This window comes from Cryptomeria japonica, chromosome 10 (genome assembly GCF_030272615.1).
Source record: "Cryptomeria japonica chromosome 10, Sugi_1.0, whole genome shotgun sequence".
NCBI classification, from domain to species: Eukaryota; Viridiplantae; Streptophyta; class Pinopsida; order Cupressales; family Cupressaceae; genus Cryptomeria; species Cryptomeria japonica.
In genome coordinates, this window is record NC_081414.1 from 841,380,076 (window position 1) to 841,404,347 (window position 24,272).

Here is a 24,272-nt window from a genome sequence, read left to right on the forward strand (position 1 = left end):
ACACATCCTGACAGAAGCTGATGACGATCCACGAAAGTATCTCCCAGCGAGCCATTCTCAGTTGCAGTTATCTCATCTCCAGTAGGAACACGAACCTTAACTTGATTAACCAACAACTCCTCCTGAACAGGGCAAGGAGCTAAAGGCACTTCGACCCCACCTATGTCTACAACACTAAGATGATGCTTCCCAACCATTGATACAACTAGATCGAAGCCCAGATCCGACTCTGTGAGAACTGACAGTTGCTTTACAGCCTCCGACCCTACTAACAACTGGTCCTCCAAAGTTATGTCTGCCCTTCCCTTACCCTTCTGTCCTGCCTTGCAATCACGTTCCTCATGCCCCCATTCTTTGTAGGACTTACACACCATGATTTCTTCCACTTCAATCTCTTGCCTCCATAAGCCCTCTGGCGAGCGAATCACAACTGCCTTAGGGAGCTCCGGGTGTGGTTTTCACATGATACAAATACGGGCATACATACATGAATTCAGCTTGTCAATAACTTCATCCGATTTGATGAATCTCCCTAACTTATCATCAATAACCTTAAAAACTTCCTCCTTCCAATATTCATGCGGTAGATTGTAAAGTCTGACCCAAACAGGTATCTCCTCTATGGTGGCTTGTCGGGGATCAAAGTTAGGGATCCAGTCCTTGATGTAAAACCCTACTCCCATCATCATGAACGACCCATTAATCATCAACTTGTTTTTCTCCTCTTCCGACCCAGCTATGATAACGTAAAACCCATTTGTTAAGGTTTTGAACTCAAAGTGGCTCCCCCACTCCTCGTCAATCCATTTCCTAACCTTAGAAAAGGCCGACCAATCCCCTCCCCACTTCATGAAAAAAGCTCTGGCTCGCAAGACTTGAACCGATTCCTTCCAAGCCTATGAGTCTATACAAATGCTGATAGTTCTCTTATCAGAGGTCACCGAAATCTCGCTAGAGCTAGGGTTATCTGTTGGTGCTAGAGACTTCTTCCTCAATCTATCCTCCGTCTGTTTCTTGCTCCACTTCGAAAAGTTCAGAATCCGAGAGTGCCCCCAATTGTTTTTGTCTCGCTCAAAGGGGAATCTGGTTTCACCAAAAACAACTCCATCTCTCCTCCTTCGTCCCACGCCTTGCCACTGCCACTGGTTTGCATGCGGTGGTCGCCATGGCCGACTGTTTTCCATCTGCCTGAAGCCATTCTCCCATTCTCGTGATCGAAAATCGCCGCCTCCTGCATCACTTTTACTATTTTATTATTTTTAATCAAAATATAAATATCAATAAAAATAAAATAAAAATGATTTTCACTATGTATCGGTGGTTATAATTCCTCCCAAGCCCGGCACTAAAGTAAAAATGTCACGTATATTAATTTAAATATATCAAAGCCTATTGACGCCAAATCTAACATAACAAGAAAACATATGTTAACAGATAGCCGTTAGAATTGACGGGAATTTCTCCCGCTCAAGAACAAATTCAAACAAAAAGCAAAGCTAAAAAAACAGGACTTAATTTTTAGCTGGCGCAACACGGGGATCGCAGGTTCGAATCCAAGATGGGTAAAATGGAAGAGAAGAATAACAGCAGACAACAACATCAGAGAAAAAGAATGGACGACTTTCCTGCCTGCATCGGGAAGGTTTTGAACGAGTGTCAGCAATCATACGCCTTACATCCGCGGAGGATAAAAGAGCTGGTGGCAATCAGAAGGGAAAACGGGGAGGAATTTACGAAGGAGTGGTGGAAGACATTGAGGCCTCTTTTTCTTGTCATGAAGAGGGAACCGGCCGTGGAGAGGATCGCTAGATTTGTCGCAGCTTTTGCGGCCTACAGAGATGAAAAGCATGGGGACGAGTGCGATGCATTTTTGGAAGAGTTCTTCGGGATTTTGCTCTATTCGGCGGATGCCTCTCACAAAGCCGTACGGTTCAGATCGTGCCAGATTCTGTCCGAGGTATTCAATATTTTGATTTCTCTTGGTAGTTATTACTGCAATTTTCGAATATGCACAAAATAATTGAGCGCTTCTCAGAATTTAAATTTAGGCGAACATTGGTTGACTTATTGAGGGTTTCTACTAAGCGACTTGATTCTCCGCAATGTTTTCTAGAGTAATTTTACAATTCAAGAGAGCAGCATTCTACTAATTTCTTGTCTAGTGAGCGGCACGATTTTCCTCAGTAGTTGCTAGAGCTACTTTAAAATCTAATTGAACAGTATTTCGACTGATGCATGGTTTCTAGTAAACAGCTTTAAGACGAAAGCGCGCAAAAATGTCGTCTGTCCTTCTTGGAGTTGTTTCAAAATTTGAGGTTTCTTGTTAATTTCGCTGACTTTGAAAAAAGAATGGTAGAAGTAGATTCTCCGTCACAAGGTAACCTCTGGCTATTGAAGATTATCTTTTCCATCAAAGTTATTCGTACCTGCTATGGCATAGTCAGAGTTAGATGCAGCATTTTTTATTGCTTAATCTATCATTAACCATAAACAATTTGTAAAATAAATTCTTCATCTGTAGTAATATTTTTGTAGATTATCTTTTCTGTTAAGCTAGTCGTACTTGGTATGCTACAGTCACAGTTAGATGCAACAATTTACTCAATTTGAACGCTTAACATGTCACCGTCGTATTTAAACCCGTTGTGCTATGAAAACTCCATAAATTCACAATTTAATCTCTTCATATTGGATATTCTGGCAAAAATATTAACCATGTGATAGTGGAAATGTTTGAGGTTTACCTCAAGCTTTGTTCCAGAGAATTATCCTATTTGTAGCACTGTTTCAGACAGAATCTTAGTTTCTATTGAAAGGTTTCCATCGTTTCTGTAAATTCTTTTATTTATTTGGAAGTATTTATATTGCATCAGTGCAAGTTATTGTTGTCTACTCGTTACAGAGGATCATAGATGATTAATCACTTGACCTAGATATATTATTTTCGATGAAAGGGAATACTTAATACTATGATCAGTGCATCTGCAGCCATTTTTTTGTAATAACTCTACAGGTGCACTAACCACACGATGCTGATACATCACTGCCTGATCGTTTTTATGGCAGTAAAATTTTATAAGCTGGAGGTAATGTAATTTTTATGTATCATTTTCTTTGCTTGGTAAAATCTGGGTGGGTTTATAAGCTACCGTGAGGCAGTGTAGGGCGAGCTTAGTTTAGATATTCAAGGTTTGTATTTATTAGTCACACTCTCAAGTACTTCACGATTGTTATGTTATGACCTCACTGGTTCGGTTGTCACAGCCTGCTTTCTTATGAAAGGGGAATTTGAACTGAGGCCAGTCTTCCATGTGCTCTGCTTTACAATTACACCACCACTCCTTGGAATTCTATGCATATATCTTTTTGGAACTTTTAATTGATACCTACAGATCTTTTCCTATTAAAACTCATTTAAAAGTTTTCAGTATCTATTGAAAGTTAGTGAAGGTTTCAATGATAGTTTCATTTTGAAAAAGAATGGATTTTGTTTAAAATTCAGTGTTTACCTACTCTTGCGGAATTTTTTAAATTTCTATTGAAAGATTTAAATGTCAAATGTATTGGTTCCAGAGAAGGATTTTCATGTGTGTAGTTTTTTGATTTTTTAATCTTGTGAAATGGATTACTATGGATATCATGTAAATTTTAGTAATGGTGTTGCAGCTTGCGTGGTCTGGCACTTTTTCGTTATGAGTTCCTTGGGGTAGCTGTATAGAACCATTACCAAAGGAAAGGCAAGATTGCAAATCTGCTTCTCACCCGACTATTCTAAAATCATTATAAATAAGTTGCTGTTTACACTTGACTATTCTAGAGTGTTTGAGACCACACTAAAATAACCCAAGAGGCCATTAAACTGAATCAGCATTCGACTCTAAAGTAGCATGACACATAATCGCAGAAGAAAAACTAGTCGGTGTAAAATCATGCTTACTAGTTTTGGCTCTTTCACCCTGCGTATTTATTAGGTTCAGTTTGGAGCTGGAGATGGGGCTTGGATGGTCTTGGGTTTGCCCGGGGTGTGGCCTGGGCTCCCGGGGTCTTATGTGGGTTCATCTGAGACAACCTGGAGAACCTTCGTGGAGTAATGAGTTTGTAGCCAGAAAAATAGTTGTAGTCAAACTTATTTTAAATACCATTTTTTTTTAATCTCCTAGCAACAGTTGTAATGTCTGCAATTGGCCGATTCATGTGAAAGCCCTTGTGATTAGTTGAAACTTGAGACTACCAAATGCACTGTCTTGAGGTTCTTAATCAGATCTTTCATGCTTAATCAGTAGCAATAATATTCTGAATATTACATTTGAGTAGAGCGTTAATGCTTCTTTTGGTACAACATTGCAATTTAAATGATTCATAATTCTAGTCATTCAAGTTTGATTTTCTTAGGCCGCTTCTTTGGATGTAAAATTCCATGGAATGTTGCAATGAATTTACTTCATATCAGTGTGTGAACTCGTGCTAGTCACTGATTTAACTCTGGAACTGTTTTTGGCACAATGTTCTCAGTTGTTTTCTTAATATTCTTTACGAAGTGGAAATGTATGTAGTTTCCAGATGTTTACTTACATTTCATTTTGTTTGTTTTATGCAGGTGATTATGCGGTTACCAGATAATGCAGAAGTGAGCAATGAAGTTTGGGATGAGGTCATCGACTGCATGCAAAGAAGAATGCAGGACAAGGTTCCCATTGTCAGAGTTTATGCTATTCGTGCCCTGGCCCGCTTTGCAAATGATGTTGATAATGCAAACATTGTCAATCTTTACAAGGAAGCTTTATCTTCTGAACAAAATGCTGTGAGTTTTTTAAACAATTTGGTTTGGCAAGCTATAGATGGGAGAACTGATAATGTATTCTGTCAAAGTCACTGATGTGACTAGTGTTGTCTTGCTTTTTACTCAAAATTTTTTCCTCTGATGATTTCTACTGGAAACTTGTTCTGTGGTTGAATCTAATGATCTCTCAGATTCCAGACATTAAACTTCTCTAATGCTTGGTTGTTTCATTCAATGTGAAACAAATGAAAGAGGATTTTTGCATGGTTCCATTTTTTGAATAATGTTATAAGTCAATTCCTTAGTTTAATTTTTTAGTCATAATTCCAAGATTTAATATACAAAATATCTGGTAGTGCAGAACTGGGATTGTTTTTCATGTGATCATTATATGGGGATGGATTATGCAGAAATATGTTAATGTCAGTTGTGATATGTAGGAGGTACGCAAAATGCTAGTGTTGTCGCTGCCTCCTTCAAATGATACAGCATTGGATATTATAGAACGGACACTTGATGTGAATGACTCCGTGCGAAAGGCTGCTTATCGAGTTTTGGCAAATAAGTTTCCACTTCAGAGCCTCAGGTATGATTTGTTGCTGTGTTCCCTTGTCTTAATATGAAAGGATTCAATATTTTTTTATTGATGATATGCTTTGAAAACATGTAGTATCAAGCTTCGCACTACGATTCTTCGAAGAGGATTGGCAGACAGAGTACCAGCTGTGACAGCAGAATGTGTAAAAATGATGAAAGATGCATGGCTTTTAAAATGCTGTGAAGGTGATCCTATTGCTCTTCTTAGATATCTTGATGTGGAGACAAATGAATTAGTAGGAGAAGCAGTGATGCAAGAACTTTTGAAAGCTGGAATGATCCACATTAAGGAAGGTCAGAGCCTGAGACAGTTTTTGGTTTCAGAGAATGAAGCAAATGAAGGTGAGTGGCTTTAAAATGAATCTGTTATCACTTTTGTTACAGTCACTATTCACATTTACACATTTTTAACAGGTATATTGTGTCATATCATAAAATTTTCTGATCAATGAGCTGATAGCAATTTTGGGTCACATAATTACTGTGCTGATTTTCTTTCTAATTTGTGATTTCTTTCAAGAAATTCCGTTCATTTCACATGGCTACAAATACAAGAAATCCATTTGTTGACTTCAACTATTTCTCTATCTTTCACAATGTTTCTAGGAAAGGGATGACAAGAAATTTTGGGGCACATTTCTAGGAAGCAGGGGATGGGGGGCCTTCTTTAGGGGATCACAATTAACAAAATAGGGAAATTTAAAGGAATAGGAAATTTCAAATATTTGTATGACAATGTATTTACACCATCCATTGTTTAACCATATCATGAAATATTAGAGCTGAATCAAGAATTCGGATAAGAACTTTTTGATTTTGAGTTAAATGGTCTGTGAGTGGCTTGTAGATCATGAGATCTATTCACTTTTTTTATATAAGCTGCAGAAACAAAGTACGCATGTTATGAACAGTAAGCAAGGTGAGGTTTGGAAAACTATAAAAAGCCCTAAGATGGTGAATTTATAGAGGTGGAAATCAACAACTTTGTGTTGAGGAGGAGGATCGGATAGGGATGACTTTAGAATCAATGGAATAGGCCTTATACTTGTGTTGAGCCACAATTTCCAGCCATTGGGGTGATTGAAGTAAAAGACGAGAGCACCCAAGGCCATTCTACAACAGCTGTAATTACAAGTGCCAAAAAGGCTAGTATTTGATCCATCACCTTGTATTGGCACAGATTGTTGACTGCCACGCTCTAGACGAAAATCTATCATTCTTACTTATGCCTTCCTTTTCTTGATTGAAGATTCCCTTGCATCAACAATTTTCCATACACAAAATAAGTGGTAAGTAAAAAATGCTTTTCCAATAGCTGATGGCTGGTTGCCCCTAGGATAGTTGAGGAAAGTCTTTAATTTCTGTTTCCTACACGTTTCTGGGGATTTTGCAGGGAAAGGGGATGTCTCAAGGACATTTCTGTGGAGTTACCATGTCCTGAAATGTTTTGGATATGGAGATGCTTGGAAAACTCCCAGTGATAACATGTATCTATTTAACATAGTGCTCCTTTTGTATTTCATATTTTGAACTTCTACTTTTTGGATGATTTCCTTCTCATTTCCATAGTTTGAATTACCTTTTGATTTGTAATTGCCTGTATTTTATCTTTTCAATCAACTTGTAGATTACAAGCAAATTGATGACAATTTCACTAATGATGTATACCATTTCCTTTAGAAATAATCAGTTTATTGCAGGTGTTAAAACTTGTTGATTTGAAAAATTCATTCTTTCTATAGTGATTTGTTGCTTAATATCTTTTGGATGCATGGCCAATTCATTTACTGCAAAACTCTAATAAAATATTTTGTTTCTATATAATTAACCTCCCTTTTTTATTCAGGTTGTATTAGGACTGTTGTTTAAACTTTAAAGGTCTGTTATGTGTTCAACATTTGATAATTAAATTGTTTCCCTAGATATTTTACAGCCATGGTTTGAGTTTGTGCTTGCCATTTTTTGATGCAAGCTAATTGTCCTTTTGTTTTTGTTGAAAAAATATAAAAAGAAAATTTGCATTAGGATTTATAAAGTAGCATTTAATTGTGTGATTTGTTTGATCGTGTGTATTCCGCGTTTTGGCTGTTGATTGTTATTATAATTATTCCTATAGTAAGGACTTGAATTTCAAGTGCAGAATATAGTCTTTTGGCCACTAAGAAAGGACCATCAAGAGTCAGCTTGATGGTCCTTTTTGTACATAACTTTCTATGCATTGAACTTGAAGTGGTATGTGTGAAGTGTGGTAGAGACCCCTATGCAAGATGTTGGGCTGCAGTTGGGGTTCACAACAACTATTCAAATGATGTATATTGCTAAGAATGCCTCTATGATTTGCATTAAGTGGACTAAATTTCCCTCTTTGAAGGGATATCCAATAAAGGCCAAACTAGATAGGCAAACTATGGCATAGGAGGGCTCAGTTTGGCATAGGAGGCTAAATTCATGGGCCTCATTATTTGACAATTACATTGGATATTGGTTTTTTGTCCTAGGTTTCTAGTTCTTTTGTTGTTGAGAGGAGCTAGTCTACTTATAGCATCATCCCCTCTATTAAGAGGAGCAAACTTTTGCCTAGGAGGTTATTCAAATTTGTAGTTGTACATAGTGCCTTGAATCTCATTGATTGCAACATGGTAATGTGTAAGGAGAGACTAGCAACTTGATGGCATGCAAAGTAAAATGAATCAACATAGATTGATGATGATGTGGTGTGGATTGGGTTGGTCGGTATTGGTTCAAAGGAGCTTGACTTAGAGGAGTCCAACAACTCCAACAATGTGAAGTTTGGCATAGACTTTGGCGATCATTAGAGGCATTGGGTGATTAGTCAATTGTATTTGAAATTTGAATGTAATCATCATTTTGAATATAGTATATTGATATTTGACATTTTTATTCTTAAATGCCTTGTATTTATAATCAAGTAGTTTACAATTTCAATAGTTAGTTCTTATACATTTTTTATAACTATTTTTTAAAGTACTATGTTATGGTTGTATCGCCATCCCCAAATCAAGTTCCTTTGCCCCCTCATCCTCGAAATCCATACCCCCACCCCAAAACTTTGTGGAATTATGGGCCTATTTAAACATGTTGATCTTGCCATGGTGCGAATTCACACTTTCTTGTAGTGGAGGATAACACTTTTACTATCTTTATGCACTTAAGTCAACTTATATGGTTCACATATAGCTACCATATAGTGTAGGGTGATTGGTTGGAAAACAAATAGAAACATTTTTGATTGAAAATGTATGGTTGTTCATAGGGGTTCTAGATCTCATGCATGTTGATTTGTCCGAGTCATCCTAGAAATCAACAATAGCATCAACAAGTCATTTCTTCATTTTGTTGATTTTTCTCAAACCGTGGGGTATTTGTATGATGGTTTTAGTAACTTTGTCAAGAGTTCAAAGCATTGGTAGAGACTTAGATTGCTAGGCACATTGAAATTCTTAGGTTCTATGATGGGGAAGAGTTTATGTTTAAATGGATATAAAGTATACTATGACAAGGGAGGGATATGGAGGTATGTTTAAATGGATATAAAGTATACTATGACAAGGGAGGGATATGGAGGCAATTCTTGGTTCCACACATAGTGGGAATGTACCTTCATTCCAAACTCTACATTAGTTTCAATTTCCTAATATGGGATAGCATGATGCTTTGAGAAGTGTTTCGTGTTGTAGGTGTTGGGTCACATATGACCACCACTAAACCAAAAGCTTAAGTTGGTGTGTATGCACTACTTGAACACAACTAAGATCTCGGGAATTGGCTTGAAGTTAGGCTTGTGAAGGGTTTGACTACCATCCTTGGTAGTTAGTTTCCCTCACATAGCTTGATTGTGTGAATGCAATATGGCCTCCTAGGTCAAGTTGTGCGCTTGCATAATGTTGCTCAGGTGAGGGGGTTAATTGTTGGGGCATATGACCCTCAACCTTGCCTTTTTGCTAGTTCATAGGATCTTGTTTGTGTTCATGGGGTGTATACTAATCACAACTTAGACTCTTAGTGTACAGGTGGTTGTAAATGACTCGACAACAGGGCTTGTAGAAAGGTGAACTTCCCCAATTATTATTTTTGACAAATTTGGGGACGGCGGGACAACAAATTGTTTTTGCCAAATTTGGGGACGACGGGGGACGACAAAGGTGACGGCTATATAAAATACAGGGAAAATTTAAAATATATAGGAAAGTTCTAAATGTTCATATGAAAACATGTATAAAGCATCATTAAAATCATTTTTTTTTGTCATTGAAGTCATGAATAAGGTTAATCACATCAACTCTCACTTATTTTCATCATTAAAATCATTTTTTTGGTAAATTTTGAAGATCAAGGATAAATTCAATTAAGGCAATTCTCATCTCACATAGCCTTCAAGACCCTCAAGTCGTGGATTCCTTGGGGTCAAGGACTTTGAACACTCATGGACAAATCATTCATCTACCTCAATATCACTTCCTCTCCAACTCATTGATTTTGTCGAGTGAAAAAGTCATTGTAGGACTGATTGAAGGTGATCTTCTCTGTATTGAAGCGATTCCAAGCATTAAGTCACCAATCTTGTGTCTTTCACCCAACCCTTGAAAGATTGATCATCACACTGTTTTAGTAAAGTCATGCATTCCTTGAGGTCAACGATTTTGAGCACTCAAGGACAAATCTCATTCCTCCCTTCAAGTCTTGGATCTTTGCATTTGATCAGGAAGACATGGATAAATGTGCTCATTCCAACGCTCACTTATCTTGATGGATAAAATTGATAGTGCAGCTCATGGATAAAACTTGCCCTCAAGACCCTCAAGTCATGGATTCCTTGAGGTCATGGATTTTGAGCACTCATGGAACTTTACTTTCATCCACACTTGTAAATTTTTTGATATCTATTCTTCATCCACTTAGGTTTGATTGACTCGTTCTTCCTCATCCAGTTCTTGAGGCGCTCTATTTGCTTGATAGTTGTTCATCATTCATAATACTTATCTCATTATCTAGCCTATGGGTTACATTGTGAATCGCCTTTCAATGAAGCTCTTTACTCCTGTCAAACAATTAAGCACAAAAGCTGAGTGAGCTCTAAGCTATCCCCAAGGAATATCGGATTGATGCTAGATTGCCTGAGACTCCTTAGACTTGCTCCACCTTGGACTAGCAAAACCAAACCCTTTCATAAGAAAAGACTAAGGACTTGAATTATTGCCAAGCTAGATGACTAAGCTATCCAGCAATAAAATGAGGGTCCCCATTTGCAATGGGTCGATGTGTGAAAATGTCACAACGCTTTTCTGTTTTTGTCAGTGGTTACGTTTTGGTTAGTACCCTCCATTGTAGCCTAGTTTAACTGGAGAGTGTATCAAATGGATTTGTAGAGCTTTTTCTTGAATGGTCATTGGATGATGGAGTTTTTATATGGTGCAATTAAAGGGGTTATAATCTATGTTATCTCGAGTTTCCGGGACGGGGATGACAGGGGACGGCGGGACGTGTTTCCGGGACGACAATTATTTTTGACAAATTTGGGGACGGCGAGACGTGTTTTCGGGACGACAATTTTTTTTTGCCAAATTTGGGGACGGTGGGGGATGGCAAAGGTGACGGCTATATAAAATATAGGGAAAATTTAAAATATATAGGAAAGTTCTAAATGTTCATATGAAAACATGTATAAAGCATGCATATATACATTATAATCATATGAAAACATGGATATAGCATGTGTATGATACTACGAAAACATTTTAGAGTGTAAATTCTGAACATACAACATTGTCAATACTCGATAGCAACTATGCATTCATAATTCAGAATTTCAATTCATTCACATGGTCAATATGCATATCATAATATATATTAAAGAAATAACATACAAAATGTCAAAATGCCCAAAGGCTACACTGCTGCCATATAGTTTCATTGTCAATTACGATATGAAAATCAAAATAGTACTAATGAATTAATATTTTATTATTTTGATTTCCTATTTATAATTTATTATTTATTAATTTTTAATTTTTAAATTTTAACCAATTAATTTAACAATTTAATATTTTCTATTTATAATATGAATTAATTTTAAACGTTTGATATGAATTAAATTTTAATAAGTTGCCTTTTAATTTTTTTTAATAACAATTTGAATTAATAGGGGCCCATATTAGAAAATTAAAAAAATAAATTGAAAATACGACATTTTTAATTGTCTTAGATGTGGGGGACGCTTCGTCGTCCTCGAGACGGTCCCCAGTCGTCCCCTCTAAAATCTTGGCAATTTGGGGACAGGGGGAAACGTCCCCTGGCCGTCCCCAAGTCCTCGAAATGTCCTCGGGACTGGGACGGGGGTTTTTAGGCCGGGGACGCGTCCCCGGGTTACATAGGTTATAATTGCTAGGAAGAAACTTTTGGTGGGTAGTGTTGATGTGTTTTTTACACACATGCGAACACATAATAAATTAGCATAAGTATCTTATCCTCTCTTGAACAAAATATCTCGAATGCTGAAGATTAGCTTAAGGATCATTCGAGATGACTCCAAGGTTTATGAATGTAGGGTCACTACGTGTGGATAAGCTCTGTTGGTTGATGTGATTATGCTGGAATCACAAGGGGACTTACATTTGAATGCCTGAATGCTTGATTTGTTGGAACTTGATCATTTGATATTTCAATCGGGCGATGCTCTTTGTCCTAAACTAACTTGAATTGAAAAAATGGCAAAAGACAAAGGGTTGAGAGAATCTATTCTAAGGCCTAGAATGTAAGAACATGGATAAATGACTATATGGAATCCTATTGAGCGAGGTCTCACCATCAACTTGAACAATTTGACACAAGCTCAGTGCAATCTTCAAGGACGTTTCAAGGATGTTCGAATCAATACCATCAAACATTGATCAACATTCAAGTTAATTCATAAGCAATGAGTGTAGAATGATTCGAAGTTAAGCTCATATCATTCCAGTTGACCACACAAGGTGCACTTACAAGCAGCAAGAGGCTAGTGGTATGGATTAGGTGGATTCCACATGAATACATTCAACAAATTCCTCCACTCAATCTAATTACATTAAAGTAAATTGAGAAGTAAAGACCATGCGAGTTGTTGAAGCAACAAATCAAATTCACCATAACTTCAATGAAGTCAATTGTTCTCTACAACAAGGTTTGGCAACTATCTTTGCCTTCTCCTAATCTAATTTCTATTCTAATTGCTATTCTATTTTCTCCTATTACTAACTATTAGCTATCAACTATTAACCTTTACAAATGAAGAGATTGAGCTTTTATAGAGAGCTCATTTACAATGAATGGCCAGGATTGATTCTCCATCAATGGCCAGGATTTTACAATGAAACCCTAATTAGGGTTTGTTACAACAAACTTTTTCTTAGCCAATAAGAAAATTACATTCAGAAAGTGTGGACCAATAGATATCAGGGGTAGGTGCCTCGGAGTTTGTGCCATCACTTGGGTGAGTGTGGTACATTGAACTTGGATGTGTTGATGTGGACTTCATTGATTGGAGGAATGGTGATTGGAACGGCATCTGGGATGCCACTTCACTCTTGACTTTGTATACTTGAGTTGATTCAGCATGAAGGAATATCTCTTGATACTCAATATTATCTAGCTTCAGCGATGATGGCAATGATCTTTTAACTTTGATTAACTCTTTTGAAACTACTTGCTCTTGAAGTTCTTAGAATGAACTTTTTATGTCATCTTTGCATCTCTCCTTTGGAATCCCTTCTCTTGTGACTTTCTTTCATGTTGTTGATGTTGTAGATCATGTCTTCACACAAGTGAATGCTTCTTGCTTGATCTCCTTATTTTCTCCTTCATTTCCTCCAAAACAAACAAGCAAGTATCAAATACACTTAATATGTAAGCTTGATAAGAGCATACAAAGAGAATTCGCCCTTAAAGTGCCCTACATGGAGTTCGCTTATCTCAAACATGAAGTTAAAATTCACTCATGAAGCTTAATTCATGAAGTTGATATTCGCTTATTTGAGCATGAAGATGCAATTCACTCTCCTTCTTGAACTCATGACGTTTATTATTTTTGTGTGAAATCCACTCCATTCCCTGTAGAGATGAAGTTCGCTCTTAATCCTTTTAACATGAAGTTGCAAACTTCGCTTCAAAGAGGTAATTCATGAGGTTCAAACTTTGCTCCTATCTTTCAACTCATGAAGTTGTTGACTTCGCTCCTATTTCCCAATGCATGAAGTTATCTACTTCGCTCCAAAGTCTCAAGTCATGAAGATGTTGAATCTCACTCTTCGAAACTCATGAAGCAATGATTTCGTTTTAAAACCTTCTAGGATGAAGTAACAATTTCCCTCCTCCTTAGCAATTCGTGAAGTGGAGGATTTCGCTCCTCTTTGGTCAAACATGAAGTAAAGAATTTCACTTGAAGCTTGCAGCTGCTGAAATTATCAACTTTGCTCATAAACTCAAACTCATGAAGCTATCAACTTCGCTTCAAAACACCAATTCATGAAGTAAGAAACTTCGCTCATCTCTTTTGATACATGAAGTAAACCCGAAGTTTGCTTCTATCTCCTTGAAGTTGAAGTTGTAAAATCACTCTACTTCGCTCCTCTTGGTGAGATCATGAAGTTGATTTGGCATTGAGTCCTCTTTAGGTGATTATCCTTCTCTTATTCAATTTCGCTCATGCTTATGAAATTCACTCTCCTTGGTGAAAACATGAAATTCACTCTCTTTCCCCAATGCACGAAGTAGTAAACTTTGCTCCAAACCTCAACTCATGAAGTATAACTTCGCTCTCCTTGTTTAATAAATGAAGTTACAAGATCGCTCTAAATCGGTGGTTCATGGAATGAAAACTTCACTCCAAATCATGAGTTCATGAAGTAACCATTTCGCTCCAAATTAATGAAACATGAAGTTGCTTTAATCATTTCTCAACTATTGAAGTTAGAACTTCACTCACTCCCTTTAATTCATGAAGTAAGCACTTCGCTCTTCTCCTTTAGTGCACGAAGTTGATTTATTTCACCTATTTATATCCAACTTCACTCTCAAGATCGCTTCATTTTGCTAAATCTTGAATTTCGCTTCAAAGTGCCCAAACATGAAGTTGTCAATTTCGCTTCAAAATGCAAACTTGTGAAGAAAGAAACTTCGCTCCTTAGTGGTGAAACATGAAGTTCGCTCCTAAGTCTTCCAACATGAAGTTCGCTCCAAAGTCCTTCAACATGAAGTTCGCTCCTAAGTGCTCCAATATGAAGTTCGCTCCGAAGTCTTCCAACATAAAGTTTGCTCCAAAGTCCTTCAACATGAAGTTCACTCCTAAGTCTTCCAACATGAAGTTTGCTCCAAAGTCCTTCAACATGAAGTTCGCTCCAAGTGCTTAAAGGTGAAGTTCGCTCCTAAGTCCTTAAACATGGAGTAAAAAATTCGCTCCTCTCACTCAACTCCCGAAGTAAGAACTTCACTCCTCTTTTGCAACTCCTGAAGTTGGAAATTTTCGCTCCGAAACCTTTGAACCCGAAGTTATTTGACAAGTTAGTCTCTCTGTCAGGGTTCATATACAGAATATAACATTTAAGTATAAGAAAGAAGAAAGATATAAGGAAATACTTTAAGTTATATTCCATATATATTGTCAGGATGTTTGAGAGTGGTTTCGGACCTCCATGAGTTATAATGCAAAATCTAGTTTTTGGAAGATCCTTCAGATTTCCAGACAGTCAATTTTTCAGGACATTTTAGGATCAAGATGACATTCCAGACTTCTAAGGTGATTTTTTTTTGACCTTGATGTAAGGGACGGGGCTTAGGAGGACACTATGCATTCAACCAAGGTTTGATTTAGCAACTTGAAGTGTGACCAGATAGTACACAAAAACCCTAGGAATGATCTAAATAGCCCCTAATCACTCAATTGACCCGACCTCTTGAGGAGATCCACTTGGCTTGATGACCTTTGAGAAACTCAATCCCTTCAATGCAAAGGCTAAGACACTAAAACAACCAACAATAAAACTAAAAGAGCTAACCCTAGAAAGCAAAAAGTGGGGGTCCCTATTTTCAATGGGGCGATTTGTGAATACCTCACAACATGTAGGCTGGTCAAGTCCTTGTATTGTTTAAAACAAGCTCCACAAGCCTAGTACATTATGTATCAATCAACATTCATGAGATTTTGGAATCAAAAGATGTCTTTCAAATCAAAACCCATTATCAAAAATGATGATGATGATGATTATATTATGAATCTTATTATCTATGTTGATTGTCTAGTCATCATTGGTAGTGTGGTCAATGCAATTTAGAAAGAAAAAATAGATTTATGCTCAACTTTTGACTTGATACTTTTGGCTCTCCTATATTATTGCTTAGGTGTAGAGTTTTGGTGACTTGATCATTGAACTTCATCTCTCAAGTGAAGTATGTCAATTTTTTTTGGGGGAAATGAAAGATTTGTTAGTCGTAGATGGAGGTGGAGCTTAAAATTTTAGCCTATGCTAATACATCGTTGGTTAATTAATTATCATTTATTCACTTGGTGTGTGGTTTGGTCCTACATTGACTTGAACTGATTTGTGTTTTGGTGTTTTTCTTGTTTTTTTGATTCATGTTACAATCAGAACTAGCCCACTAACAAGCAACAAAATTAGTCTTGCAATGTATGTTAAGGTATCTATTGTGATGTTTTCACACATTGCCGCATTGGATATGGGGATCCCTTATTGTTTAGGTCCTCTTGGTCTTTTGGTTGTATTTCTCTAGGTCTTTTCGTAGCAATCCCTTCTATCTCCTCGATTTGCAAGTGTTTTGGGGTGAATTTGATCAAGTCTTCAAGTTGTTTGAATAAATTTTGGCTAAGCCTAGAATTTGTTTTGTCCATTTTAGGGTTTGCCCCTTCAGACTTAGATTTGAGGCCTTTGCTTTAGGGTTTTGGAAAAACTGAACGTTGCAATGGAATCAGAGCCCTTCAAGGAACCCGCCAATTTGAGGAAATTCTGAGCAACGTTCTATTTTTGGAAAGTTCCTATTTTTTAGGGATTTCATTGCCTCTTGAATTGTCTTTATTTAATCGAAAATCAAACTTACTATTTTTAGCAGTTTCTATTTTTTTGTGTGTCGTCTTGTTCTGTTTTGCCATCATCTTAACATTTTGAAATACTATTTATAGTAAGTCTATTCTTGGCAGGTTCATCAATAGGCAGGGCTCCTGGAACAGAAGACTAAGCATTCTTGAACATTTCTAAATCTGGAAAGTGCAAAAAAGCAGGCTAATTGATGAAAAATGGTTGTGTGAAAATCATTCCAAAAGTGGAAAGCATTGAAAATCTTCTAAGTTAGGCAAAGAAAGTCACTTCATTTCCAAATGTGGCATCTCAAATTTGGAAAATGATTGAAAAATGGCTAAGTTAGGAAGGAAATTCCTCAGGCAGTGAAATCTTGCCAAAGATGGGTGAGCACTAAAATGAGGCCATGGAGGAATTTTCCTCCATGGCAATTTTTCCTTGGCATAGTGGTTTTGGCGCTCTAGCATAGAGTTGGGCGCTAAAATGGGGTGGTGGAGGGATTTTCCTCCACCCCTAAAATGAGGCCATGGAGGAATTTTCCTCCATGGCAATTTTTCCTTGGCATAGTGGTTTTGGCGCTCTAGCATAGAGTTGGGCGCTAAAATGGGGTGGTGGAGGGATTTTCCTCCACCCCTAAAATTCCTTCACCTAGTATGTTTGCACCCAAGTGTGGAGGAAAACACTAAAAGGGAGTAGTGGAGGATTTCTCCTCCAAACATGAATTCCTTGACTGCAGTGAATTAGCGCCCAAGGCCAGTTGAGGGCGCTAGGAGAGAGGTGTTAAGGAAAACCAAAATTTTTGAAAATTCCTCCATGATGGTGAATTTGCCCAAGGTCAGGTATGAGCATTGGAGTGAGGGGGTCAAGGAAAAGCAAAGAATTCAAGAAAATTCCTCCACAAGGTCATTCCAGTGCCCAAGATTGAAGGTTGAATTCCAAGGCATGGAAATTTGAAGTCAAGGAATTTTCCTTCCAAAGAAAATTCCTCCATAGGGTCATTCCAGTGCCTAGGATTGAGGTTGAATTCCAAGGCATGGAAATTTTAAGTCAAGGAATTTTCCTTCCAAAGAAAATTCCTCCATAGGGTCATTCCAGTGCCCAAGATTGGAGGTTGAATTCCAAGGCATGGAAATTTGAAGTCAAGGAATTTTCCTTCCAAATAAAATTCCTCCACAGGTTCATTCCAGCACCCAAGATTGAAGGATGGATTCCAAGGCAAGGAAGAAGTCAAGGAATTCAGAGCAAGGAAGAAGTCAAGGAATTCCAAGGCAAGGAAGAAGTTAGGGATAAGAATGCAGAGGGAAAAACCCCTCAGGAAAGAGAATAAAAAAAATCCTTCTTAGGCATGAAAATTCGCCCAAATGTTGAAGAAATTTCAAGGCGATGACAAATTTGGTCAAGGGAGAGAATTATATCTCTCCTAAGCTCTGAAGGGAGAGAATTATTAAAATTTCTTCCCAAGGAGAAAATTAGACCCAAGATGAAGAAATTCCAAGGAAATGAAAAATTGACTGTGTTGGAAATTCCTTCCTTCAGAACATAATTCCAGGAAAGTGAAAAATTGGCTAAGTGTTGTAAATTCCTTCCTTTAGGACAAAATTCTTGGAAAACGTGAAATTTGGCTAAGGTAAGAAGAAATTTCTTCAATAGGGAAGAAATGCGCCCAAGGTGAAGAATTATGAGGCACAAGGAAAATTGGCTAAGAAGATCTTCTCTCTCCAAGAACTCTAGACAGGATAAAATTTCCCAAACATGGAAGAAATGGTCAGTTGATGGAAAATCTCCTTCAGAACAAGATGTGAACTAGAATGCATAAAAATTCCTTCAAGACTCAAAATATCTCTACAAAGATTTTCTCTCTCCTTGAATTCGAGATGTATAAGAATCCTTCAGAAGTGGTAAAGATTGTTAAATTTCTTCCAAGGCATGAAAATCTTCCAGTATCTTTTGTGAACCCAGAATTGAAAGATTCTTGTAAAGGATGAGTTGGCAATGTGCAAAGAGAATATTCTGTATTAATGAAGTTCTTGTGACGATGGAGTCCATTTGCATGGTGAGAATCTATTGGGTGCATGGCAACATGATGGCATATTTATTTCCGGAATATTTGACTGGATGGCGGGTAAGTCAACGCATGTTGAAGTGGTGGAGTATCTTTTTGCATGCAACTGTTGCATTTAAGAGATAATGGCGCATTTATGGAGCCATGGCTGGTTTTTGCATGGAGGAACATTTATGACATCATGGGCAATATTGCATGTTGGTGCATTTATGATATATTCGGCAAGTTTGATGGATGATGGTGCATTTAATGCACAAAGTGGGCACCATGTTTGGCATGTAGAAAATTATTGATAGTGGGCATTTAATGAATATTCCCACCTTGTTGCATCTTGTGTGGGAATCTTTTAGGGCAAACCCTAATTAGAGTTTTACATGTAAACAATGCTCGAAGCCTATATAAAGGGGTGATCCCCTCAACTTGTTGCGATAAGTTATTGAGATAATAACAATGAAACATTGTTCTTTGATGGTGTCCACTTAAGTTATTTTTTGAAAACTTGCATGGTTTCACCTTCCTCACTTAAAGTAGAGTAGTGCTTTGATTTCAATGGAGAATGTAATGTTGTTTGATGAATTTCCATGGTTCATACTTTTTGCATCTTGTTGATTAGAAGTTGCAGTGTAAAGTTAGCCCAAGCCACTAAATTTGTGCTAAGTTTGATTGTGAATAGTCATTTGGATTGCGTTGTGTTGGGTATTCAAATGCACTTTTCTCAACGTGAAAATCCTTAAACATCCTCAGAAGATTGCACCGGTTCTTGCGGAGTTGTAGTTAATCTTGGCGAAGCAGAATTTGGTTTATTTAGAATTCGCCCATTAGAACATTATCTATTGATATCATTGCCCTTAGGAGAAGATCTAGATCCTTCTAACCCTTTCTCCTTTAATTTCAGTTCATTCCAGTTTAGTTTGTTTGAAGCAGAAGCATCATAGAATTGCTATATTTGATGATGAAGTTCCAACCACGACAAAGAAGTGAAAGAATGATTCAAATGTATGTCCCCTTGGATTACCAACATATCACATCAAGCCAACTGAGTCATGTCCATTGCATAATCGGAACCTTGGATTCAATTGTTTGAACTTATCGCAATCTTAGCATACAATTAGACTTTGATCAAGAGAGAGTAAAGTGACCGTTGGGCAATTTTATTCTGTGTTAGACGCTGTCATAAAAAACATGTCAACAATACCCTTGGTTGTGGCATTTTGTATTGACAATCTTTAGAGTTTAGGTTATGCTACATAGATTCAAATTTGCCTAATTTTCTTGACATAGGAAAAACCACTAGTGGGTATGTTTTTGCTACGAATTTAGAAGCTATCTCATGGAAAAGAAAACTCTAGCATACATTTGTTTTGTCTTCCATTGAATAAAAGCCCAAGACAACCATTAGTGTAGGTTGTGAGTTTGTATGATTGTGACATTTCTATGACTTGAAGTTAGCTCCAATCACTTCAACTCCACTCTATTGCAATAATTAGAGTATTTTTGTTGTTGAACTCGGTATATCATGCTATGTCCAAACATGTTGTTCATCATCACTACATTTTGTAGCTTGTTGATGGTAATAAGGATATTTGATTTAATAATCATGCTACACACTGTAGATTGTTGATATAATCACTTAATAAGGTCCATGGAGTTTCAGAATGTATGTATTGTGGGGAATTCAGGGACCTTGAAGTAGCAATAGTGTAAATATAAGATATTACTAGAAATTAGTTATAAAATGATGTATACAAAATAACAATAGAAAATGCAAACTACCAAATATTAATATATTGTATTCAAAATGATGATTACATTCAAATTTAAAAAACAATCGTCTAATTGCTCAATGCCTTTAATTATATCCAAAGTTTGTGCCAAACCCCTCATCGCTAGAGTTGCTAAGCTCTTTAAGATCAAGCTCCTCCAAACCAATACGAACTAACCTTGTGTGTGTTGCATCATCATCAACCTTTGGTGTGACTCCTTTGGCTCGACATCCCTTTAAGCTATTGGACCCTCTTTGTACGCAAGTGTATTGCAATCAATGAGATGCAATGTGCTATGTACAACTACAAGCTTCATTGCCTTCTTAAAGATAAGCTTGTTCTTGTTAATAAAGTGGATGAAGCTATAAGTAGATCAATTCTTTTCAGCAACAAAAGAACTAGAAACCTAGGATAGCAGATGGATGTTGTAATGCCAATTTTCTCCTAGAGTTATTTAAATATTGGTAGTGGAATTTACAAATTAAATTAAATATTAGAGTTAATTTAATTTATAAGATGTAATGTTATTAATATAGATGTGAATAACTAATGTAAAATAACCATTGTAGACTATACATGTGATAATTTGACAAGAATTTTAAATTAGACAATTAACATAGTAAATTGAAGAACACAACCACATAATTCAATCATAGGATCATCAAATTCATATATATAGTATTTCCAAAATCTTTTAGCCGAAATGATTTCCAATAGTTATTTGAATTAGAGTACTTGGAATTATTATTCTCACCTTAGGAAGAATTAAGTGGTTTTGGTTCTATAGTGTCGTAAATTGTATCCTCATACAATTTCATGCTCACTTGGGCCCCACTTTAGTGTTTCTGCCTTCTATGCCTTGATTATGCCTAATTTTGCTCAAACTAGTGTTAGATCTATGATCTCTATCTTCTTGTCTTACATCCTGACCTTGTCTCAACCTAGATGGACTATACTAGAGCCCTAGTCCTAGAGCGCTAGCCATTGTAGTCCAAGCCAAAAGGGCCTAAATTTAAATCCTTCAATGGTTGGAAAAAGTTGTGTGGGAAATGATATCCTATGTCAGCCTTCTTTGTAATTTTCAACATGTTTCGTGAGGATAGGTATAAAAGCAAGTCTTATCCCCTCACTTGAAACATCTCGCATTAATGAATTTACTCCACATCAAGCATTTCAATTGAGCAAACAATCAAGCATCATTAAGGGAGTGAAGGAGAGGTCAATTATTTAGATTTTCAAGCATTCAAGATGGCATCCATGATCAATTTCATGTGTAGACATACATGAGTACTACATAGCAATGTCAACCTTTTTATGAAGACTTCAAGGCAAAGAAGATTCATTAAGGAAGGTTTAACATTTCGATTCAACATTTCATTTCCAAATCTAGCCTTTGCGTTGCAAGCATAAGCTCTCTTTTCTATTTCTTTCATCATCACAGGGTTAATTCCAACTTGAGGTTTGACCTAGGCAAACCCCTGTCCACCCAACACCATATTTTCCTCTCTTGTGTTAGTAGAGAAGGAATATAGATCCAAAAAATGCAAACTGAGACAAAGAGAACCGGATTTTGAAGAAGCAAAAAACCCTGGATAGTGGTGATCGTTGAATAGTGTTCGACACTATTGTCATGCCCCTGATTTGACATACAATGCACAACAAATTGAAAATGAAATTGTCTTACAAAGTAAGACTTCACAATATCATCAAATCACACATATTGTTATAGTCACCATCTTCAACAAGTTGTGGATATCGCAGGCTATTTAGGGGAGATGTTCAAGAATGATCGTCACCGTTAAGTCTCATTTCACAATCAATTGGGTCATAAGAATTAAGTAAAGAGCATTGGTCTTTGAAAATTATACAACTATATTAATTAATAGTCACTATTGAAGCCAGTGACAATATTAATAGTTACTATCTTAACTAAGTCATGGACGATGATAATTAGAAAGGTACAATTGATTAAGGTAGAGATAACAAGATAATTAATAATTATTTTCTTTAAAGCAGCGCTTGAGTTAGATAAAAAGTCATGTCCCTTGGGAAAGGAGATACCCATCAGAAGGGATGCAACACTTCAATGGGATATAGAGAAATAAAAGGAAGAAATCTTATATCAAGGAAAGGCATCAAACAATAGAGAAGAATATAGAACACAGGAAGCTTTGATAATCAGATTAGAATATAATTTGTTAATATTCCAATCCACTGTGGTAATGTAGAGATTGTTATTTAGTTTTATATATGAATTTATTGCACATATTTGTTATAACACTGCAATAGTTTGTCATCAAGGGGAAGGAAGGAAATCTGTAATAAGGGAGAATAGCTTATGGCACCCTACTACAGGGGCAAATAGGAAGAACAATTGAGGGATGGTTAATGCGGTTGTCAAAGAATGAAGTCGATGCGTAGTCCACCATAGAATTGACTCCTCTTGTGCCAAGGTTTGCCTATGTAGCATGGCTTCTTTTAAATATCCCTTACAAGTGGCAAATTTTGCTCACTTAATATGTTAGGTATCATGATGAGAATATCCCATAGGAAAAAGTGTCACAATCAACAAGGATGAGAAGAGATACTTGCAACTCATACCTGGTACTAGACTTGCATACACAAATCAATGATAGAGCTTTATGTAGTCCAAAATTCTTAGTACTCCATCTCAAAGCTATAAAAATTCTCACAAAATGAAAGGTAAAACATTACAAAGGCTTGTAATATTTAACACGTTGTCACACATTCATCTAACTCATTACATTCATACCATGAAACGAACAACCTACTTGCACTCCTCATGAGATTGATCCAACTGCATTTGAGATCCACACTTTCCACTCCATGCTCCTTACAAGATCTCTCAACAAGCAAGTATTCATTGCTCTACATCCAAGTGCATACACAAAACTTACAAGAAGAAAACCTACTAGGTGTTGTAGTTAATGCTCCCAAGTTGCATTTTTCAAGGTGGACACTCAAGTTTGACTTTGCACCCAAGAGTCATTAGAACCTCCAAGGCATATGCAAATGATCTATCTAATCGAAGCACATGGCTTGTGTTGTTGCCCAATATGACTATGTCTACTTGTGCTCGAGTCTTAGCTCCTTTGTGCATTTTGGCCTTATAATGCCCATCATAGATAAACGAGTTGATATATCCTAATGGGTTTCCCTTGGTCAAAGTTGCATGTTGTTCTCCCTCTTCATACCCCCTGTGCTTGCCAATTTGTTGGAAGTTGCTAAAATTTCACATAGCTCTAAGTGTGGGGTGTTTTATCTTCAAATTTCTAGGGATTGTGCTTATGTTGGAGTTTTGAAGTTTCCCTTCCTAGTATGCCTTTCTACCCAACTTTGCCATTTCCTTTATTCCTATCGAGATGTCAAGCTTTTCTCTCTCGACATACCTTTCATCCATTTCCTATCTTCATTCCTATTTCTTGTTGAAATTTCAAAGTTTTCCTTTTGTCATCTATTTCCGCCGACCCCGACTTGTTTCCCTTGATTTTGTTGGAGTTTCAACTTTTGTCTTACTTGCATGCCTTTCATCTGAACCCCAACTCCTCAATCCTTTATTCCCTTAGGCATACACAAACTAATGGAGGAGATGGTGGTACTCAAATCATATAGAAATTAACAATGGACCTCCATTTGGATCACCGTTTAGAATAACACAACTCACATTCATACATAGAGATGAGCAATCACAAGAAGAAGAAGAACCAAACATGGCAACAAATGACTCTGATGAATGCATAGATGCATACTCAAGACTTATCTAGATCTTAGAAGACAAATTTGATTTATACAATTTCACATTGCAAGATCAAGGAATATCTCAAATGGAGGAAAAAGACAACCCAAGAAGGATTTGTAGCAAAGAGTAAGTAAGCCGATTCTCCCTACTTTTAATGGTTTAGGGAAGGTCATTGCATGAGCATGGGTCCAAAAAATAGATACCTATTTTTCTCTAAGCCCCATGACAA

At 36.9% G+C, this 24,272-nt stretch overlaps 1 protein-coding gene across 1 annotated transcript in view; it reads left to right on the plus strand.

Annotated features, from left to right (window-relative positions):
• Positions 1-1,480: 1,480 nt before the first annotated feature.
• The window catches only part of LOC131053410 (uncharacterized), a 34,182-nt gene continuing 11,390 nt past the window's right edge, over positions 1,481-24,272 (plus strand). The window contains exons 1-4 of the mRNA XM_057988020.2: positions 1,481-1,957; positions 4,598-4,801; positions 5,221-5,366; positions 5,451-5,719. Coding sequence (XP_057844003.2) covers positions 1,559-1,957; positions 4,598-4,801; positions 5,221-5,366; positions 5,451-5,719 — 1,018 coding nt within the window. The 5' untranslated portion in view covers positions 1,481-1,558. The remainder of the gene's footprint in view (positions 1,958-4,597; positions 4,802-5,220; positions 5,367-5,450; positions 5,720-24,272) is intronic.